Here is a 6,990-nt window from a genome sequence, read left to right as displayed (position 1 = left end):
CCTACATACCAGTTGCTGAAGGGCCAGGTAAGAGCCCTGGATGGGCCGGTTCTGGCCTCCAGCCCTTATGTTTGACACCCCTGCCATTGCTGATGACCACGAAGTTGTTTCCTGTTGTCCTTCTGGCTTTCATATCCACTTGAGAGTCATGACCTTATAATTCTAACACAGTCCAATTCTAAGTACAATTATTTGGAAGTAAATTCTGTTGCAATTAATGGAATTTATTTATTTCATTTATACCCCATCTTTCTCCCTTATACGGATCCAAAGCAGCATACCTTGTTTTCATCTCTTGTATTTTGTCCTCACAACAACCCTGTGAAGTAGGTTAGAATGAGAATGTGTGACTGGTCTAAGGTCATCCAGCAAGTCTCTTGTTTCAGAGTGGGGATCTGAACGTGAGTGTCACAGATCCTAGTCCCACACTCTAACCATGTTGTTTTTATTTATTATTTTATTTACATTATTTATAGTCTGCCTTCCTCACTGGGACTCAAGACAGATCACACAGAATAAATCAGTACAATCGGCAGAGTGGTATCTTCAGTAGATAATGCAATAGGATTTGACTTGTAGAAATCTAGAAACCAGCTAGAGGTGAAGCACAGCATAAGTATTAAACATGACATATGAAACGAAAGAAAAAATTACATAATAGGAACCTAGTAGCAGCAGTAGATAGTACAAGCTATACGCACTGGTATAGGCTACAGTCCCTGAACTTTTACCCCAAGCTTCTTTCTGAACCATGGGCAACCAACGAAGTTACTGCAGAATGGGGGTAATATGCACGTGCCATCTGGCTTCTGATGATGAGGAGGAGGAGATTGGATTTATACCCCGCCCTTCACTTGGATTCTCAGAGCGGCTTACATATGCCTTTCCCTTCCCCTCCCCACGACAGACACCCTGTGAGCTGGGTGGGGCTGAGAGAACTCTGACACAAACGGCTCTTTTTCAAGGACAGCTGTGCCAGAGCTTGTGACTGACCCAAGGTCACATCAGCAGGTGCGAGTGGAGGAGTGGGGAATCAAACCCGGTTCTCCCAGATTAGAGTCCGCACACTTAACCACTACACCAAACTGGCTCTACACCAAACTGGCTGCAGCAGTCTGAACAAACTGGAGTCTCTGGATTGACTTTGAGGGGAGAATGCAGTATGGAGGTCTAGTCTTGATTTTACTGTGGAATGGTTACAGGTGGTCCAACCATCCATATCGAGGTAGGGAACCTTCTTCTAGTTCGGCTGAGTTGGAAGAAGGAGTTTTTTGCAGCTACGTTGACTTGTTTCTCCATCAGCAGTGTTGGATCCAGTATAATACAAGGCTCTTAACTGAGTCAGCTGAACCCCATCAAAAATGGGGAAACATAATATCCTTCAAGACCTCTTCCGTCCCAGCCAGCATTACCTCGGTCTTTCCAGGGCTTAGTTTCAGTTTGACTCTTAGCCTTTTAACCACAGGAGCCAGGCAGAGATTTAGGACCTCTGCTGCATCACTTGAAAATTTGCATAACAATATAGTTAGCTGAATATTGTCTTCACAAACCTTCATATATAGGTTATTCTCAGTGGAGAACCTGACTTTGGTAAAGCTTTATAGGAGTGTGTGGTTGTCATCCACTTCTTTTGAGGTCCCACTAGAAAGCTGAGTAGAATCAAATACCGTGTTTCCCTGAAAATAAGACACTGTCTTATATTTATTTTTTCTCAAGAGGACACACTAGGGCTTATACCACAAATGCATAGAAATCCTGCTAGGGCTTATTTTTGGGGTAGGTCTTATTTTCGGGGAAACAGGGTATTTTTAGGTAAATTTAATCAGAATGAGACCCCTAGTGGAATTAAATGCGCTTCATGACGCCTAATGCAGTGGATTTTGAACTTTCTAATTAAACTCCATCTGAGTCACTTGGTCAGCATGGATAAGTATTTTGTGATTTGCATCAGGTTTACTTTAAGTGGGTTATCTGGCCTCTTTGTGTCCTTGAATGCTGATTCTTAACTGATTTCGGCTGTGTAGTGCTCTACCTGTTTCCATGGTGTCTGTATCCACAGTAATGGGGCTAGTAGTAATTGAGTGGGTCCCAAAGCAGAGGTGCTGCCTACAGAATTTCTTTAGGCCAAATATAGTCTACTAGCCTGATACCCGTGCTTCACTACGGTATTTAACTTCCGTAAATCCAGTTATAATACTGATGATGTAAAGTTTAAAATGTAACATTTGTTGTAGGAATTCTAATGGAGAAGATTGTAGTGTAAAAAATTAAGTGAGACATATGTACTTTTTTTTTCGCTACTGAAGGACCTCTCTGTTGACTGCTGAGGTGGGCTTCCTCATGGATTTAAGCACCTTGCAACCGCTGCTGCACCTGACAGACAACCGCCTGTTAGGTGTAGGAGGCAGGGGGAGTGTGTTGGAAGCCATCAGAGAGGCTGGGCCAGCATCACCGCTAAGGTGATCCTGCTGGGGCGGCATCCCTGATGGATTAAAGTACCCTAGTCCTGCTCCTACACCTGACACCCGCCTGTCTGGTGTTGGGGGGGATCATGTTTAAAGGCATCAGGGAGGCTGGGCCAGCAGCAGGGCTAAGGCAGTCCTGCTGAGCAAACCTCCCTGGTGGCTGTAAGCATCCCACCTCCTCTCCTACACCTGACAGGCAGCTGCCTGTCCAGTGTAGGAAGGGGGGAGGAGTATTAGAAGCTACTGTGGAGGTGGGGCTGGCAGGATCACTAAGGTGTTACTGCTGGAGCAGTAACTCCCTCGTGACTTTAAGCACCCTGCAACTGCTGCTGCACCTGACAGACTACTGCCTGTCAGGTGTAGGAGGGGGGAGCATGTTTGAAGCCATAGGGAGGCTGGGCCAGCAGCTTTGCTTCACCTCACAGGCAGTTGGCTACTCCTGATTTCCTCAACTGTCATTAGCTCTCTGTAGTCCCCTGTAACTGTTTTTTTTTTACCACAGAACACTGAGCTCTGCAGCTGACCAATCAGAGAGTGAGGGGTGCAAGAAGGCAGCAGCCTGGCAGCCGCATAGGAATCAGTTGGGGGGGGCACATTTTACCCCTTTTGACCCACCTAGGGGTTGAAATTCTAAAAAAAAATCCCTTCTTAGTGAGCATCTTCGTCACGGTAGGAGCGCTCTCCCCGAATTTGGTGTCTCTAGGTCCAGCAGTTCGGCCTGGGCGTTGATTTTACGGTGAGGGGACTTTCTTTTACATATGTAGATGGTAGGATTGGATCTGTAGTGCTGATGAATACCATGTTCATTTTGAGAATTACTGGAAACTTGAATGGAGACCTTATACACGGAGATTCATTTTAACATTATCGAGTCCCGGGGGAGGTGATTGTTTAGGATGTGCTTGTTTGTCCCCCCCCCTTTTCCCTTTGACACCTGCTGTATTTGCTTGCTCAGTATCTTCTTTGTGCTCAGCATGAACACAGAGAGAACAGTATAAGAGGAAGGAGCTCAAACAGCTGCTGTCTGTGCTTTGATCCATTTGATTATAGTAGCTACCATTCTGATGCCTTTGAAAATTATGATCATTTTCTGTTTCTGTTTTCAAAAGAACCAAAAATATACATTTTTAAAAAGTCAAGTCTTGTCATTATTATGATTTCAGGTACGCAGGGAAAACCCCACCAATGACTTTATTTGTTGGACATCCTGGCAATGAATCAAAATTACCCTGTGGCAGGTCTAGCTTTTCCCCACCTCCACAAGAGATGGAGGGGGAAGTTAGGGCTTCTTTTCACTCCTATCTTCCCCCTGACATGTTTCTTACTTGATAACACAGGAACATATGAGTCATTGTAGTCATTGACAAAGTAGAGTCTCTGGCAAACAACATGTGTTGGGCATATTTTACTTGAGTCATGTTTACCCTTTGTATCTGGCAGTGGAAATTATTTTGCAGGGTCGGAGAGAGCTTGTATTCAGCACAGAATCCTCTGTTTCACTTGTTAGTTTCTGTCTACTGTGATGGGAGCAGGGAGGGAACCTGTAAACCAAGTGTCTCCTCCTGATTTGAACTTGCAAAGAATGCCAAGGAGTAATGTCTGAACAGGCTGTGTGATTTGTGTTGAGCGCCTTACAAAAACTGTGTCGATGGTCATTTTGAATCTGCTTTTTGAATTCACAGTGATGAGATTAACCAAGCCTACCTTGTTCACCAATATCCCTGTGACCTGTGAAGAGAGAGACTTGCCAGGTAAATGAAGATTGGGTGTCGAGTAATACTTACAAGCACTTATAGATTTGCATTCCAGAGATTACAAAAATAAACCCAGGTGATTATCTGAAATAGCTTGAATTCTGACTCTGAAAAGGGGTGCTGGCAAGTACTAGTTCAAAATAGTCTGATTAATTTCAAACTACAGGAGGATTTTTAATTAGGATAAGGCACAGTCAATTTACAATCCCTCCTAAACCCTTCAGTTTCAATTGACTGTTCAGGATTGCCCTGTTAGGCTTTGGAATCTGAATAATTGTGTACTGTTTCATCAGTCGTTTAGGTTTTATAGGGAGATTCGAAGTTCACCATCAGACTACCACATATTGGAGCACAAAGCTCTGCAGGACTGCAGTCCTATAACAGAAGGTGGCTTTCTACATACATTCTCCCAATTCATATCCAATTATTGTGACTTGGCCCTGGATCAGACATCCAGGACAGTGAGAGCAGAGTGAAGATATAGGCAGAGCCCTGTGGTTGTAGAAGGAACTGCACCATTTCAGATTGCAGGTGGTGGATTACAGCTTTAAATGTTCCACATAAAAAATTTAGCTCAAATAGAGAATTACCATGACAGCTAGAAAGATTGTATCCTTTCTCTTTGCTTGCTATGGTTGTCTTTTATGCAGAGAGTTTTTAACATAAGGGAACAAATTTTTAAATGTGATCTATCTACATTTGGTAGGGGGTGTAGTCTATTCACCAACTAGGGTTGCCAACTTCCAGGTGGGGACTGGAGATCTCCTGGACGTATAACTGATCTCCCTCTCCTCTCCAAATTCCACCTTCCCATGGCTCTGCCTCCAAATCTCCAGGTATTTCCCAAGCAGGAAGGGGCAACCCTCCCACCAGCTCATGGCACTGCTTCTTCACTACCTGCATGTGTATGTATAGGGTTGCATACTAACCCCTGATTTATATTTGCTTGGGAATAAGCCCCATTGAACTGGATGGGACATACTTCTGAGTAAATATGTGTAGGACTGGGCTGTTAATAATTTTGTGGAGTAAACTTATGAAGTAGAATTTTCTTATTCGCTGTAAATGTAGTAGTAACTATTAGCCAAAAATCTGTTTATGTGCCAATATAAATATGACTTGGGGAGACATCTTAACAGTGTAGAATTTGGAAAATTTACTGCATTCAGAGGGACCTATTTCCTAGTAGTTGTACATAGGATTGCAGCTTCATCCTGTGTTTGTGTACTCAGAGGTAAACCCCACTGAGTTCACTTACTTCAAGGTAGGCATGCATAGGAGATGCCCCCTTAGTTAAAAAGATTAATTGACTAAAACAAGGGTAGGCAATCCAGGCCAACAGCAGCAAACCAGACCATTTTGCTCGCCCAAGTAACTGAGGCAGTGGTAGCACTGCTGGGGCCACTGATGTGAGGGAAGATGGCAACAAGTGAGACGACAGTGGATTCCTGTTGTGTTGGGAGCACCATTTGGGACTTAGCCTCCTCCAAGCACATCAGGTCAAGTACAACCCTCCTCCAAACCCCCCCCCCATTTTATTTGCCAGCACACCACTCACAGGCAGATGTTGCATTTCCTCCCCACACATGGGGCAAAAAGGTTGGTTAGGCTAGGTGGCAGTGATGGGCTAAGGTCAGCCAAGTGGGCTTCATGGCAAAGTGGGGATTTGAACTCAAGTCTGCTTACCAAATCTAGCAACTACACCACGTTGGCTATCAGTGAGCCACACCTATAGCATCCCCACCCACTGGTTTGTTTAAGGTTTCTTGTTTTAGGAGAGAGCTAGGAAGAGACCAAATGCAAAGAACAGGCCCTTTTTATTAGTAAAGGTTATGCAAGGAGGGGCTTGTGGCAGCTTGATACACGGGAGTAAGAAAAACTACTAGGGAGTAAGAAAAAGAGTGATTAACACATGGAATTCATTGCCACAGGAGGTGGCGGTGGCTACAAGCATGGACAGCTTCAAGAAGGAATTAGATAAGCATATGGCGCAGAGGTCCATCAGTGGCTATTAGCCACAAGGTATAGATAGGAACTCTCAGGCTGGGGCAAGTGATGCACTATATTCTTGGTGCTGGAGGGGGGCAACAGTGGGAGGGCTTCTAGTGTCCTGGCCCCACTGCTGGGCTTCCTGATGGCACCTGGTATTTTTGGCCACTGTGTGACAGAGTGTTGGACTAGATGGGCCATTGGCCTGATCCAACATTGGCTTCTCTTATGTTCTTACGCACCTACCAAAATTCTGTACACCTAAGAAGAGTTAAGGAGCCTCCTTTGCATCTGGTTACACTACAGAGAAGAAAAAGGTCAAACCGTTAAAACAGGGTCTCAGTACCAGATTGGAGTATTAGGTCCTGGATCTAAAAAGGTTGACAATGACATATCTGACTCATTTTTGTATTTTTGCAGGAGACCTGCTCAACCAGTTAATGAAAGATGATCCTTCTACTGTAAAAGGGGCAGAAACACTAATGCTTGGAGAAATGTTGACTTTGCCTCAGAACTTTGGGTAAGAATTGCATATAGATTTATAGTTTGAGACCATTCTTTTTGGGAACTTCAGTCTGGTGTAAAATGATCGTAAATCCTATCTATGCCACTGATTTCTCACTAGCAAGCATAAGTAGGACCTCAGCCTTGGCCTATTTTTACTTCCCTGTCTCTAGCCCATGCATAAAGCATGTTATGTAAAGCAATAAGCTTTTCTGTAGCAACAAGCTATTTTCAAGAGTTGCTCACCAGCACTATTTTAATAGTTTTGGGATTAACAA

The 6,990-nt window shown here is 44.1% G+C and overlaps 1 protein-coding gene across 4 annotated transcripts in view; it reads left to right on the top strand.

Moving 5' to 3' along the window:
* The window catches only part of TRAPPC13 (trafficking protein particle complex 13), a 35,497-nt gene that overhangs the window by 7,204 nt on the left and 21,303 nt on the right, over positions 1-6,990 (top strand). For all 4 annotated transcript variants that reach the window (XM_015410170.1, XM_015410161.1, XM_015410153.1 and 1 more), the window contains exons 2-3: positions 4,148-4,216; positions 6,629-6,728. In XM_015410170.1, coding sequence (XP_015265656.1) covers positions 4,148-4,216; positions 6,629-6,728 — 169 coding nt within the window. The remainder of the gene's footprint in view (positions 1-4,147; positions 4,217-6,628; positions 6,729-6,990) is intronic.

The sequence above is a fragment of the Gekko japonicus genome, unplaced genomic scaffold, assembly GCF_001447785.1.
Source record: "Gekko japonicus isolate JY-2015 unplaced genomic scaffold, Gekko_japonicus_V1.1 scaffold179, whole genome shotgun sequence".
Lineage (NCBI taxonomy): Eukaryota > Metazoa > Chordata > Lepidosauria > Squamata > Gekkonidae > Gekko > Gekko japonicus.
The sequence above is the reverse complement of the archived record's forward strand: the minus strand, read 5'-3'. Positions and strand labels throughout refer to the sequence as shown.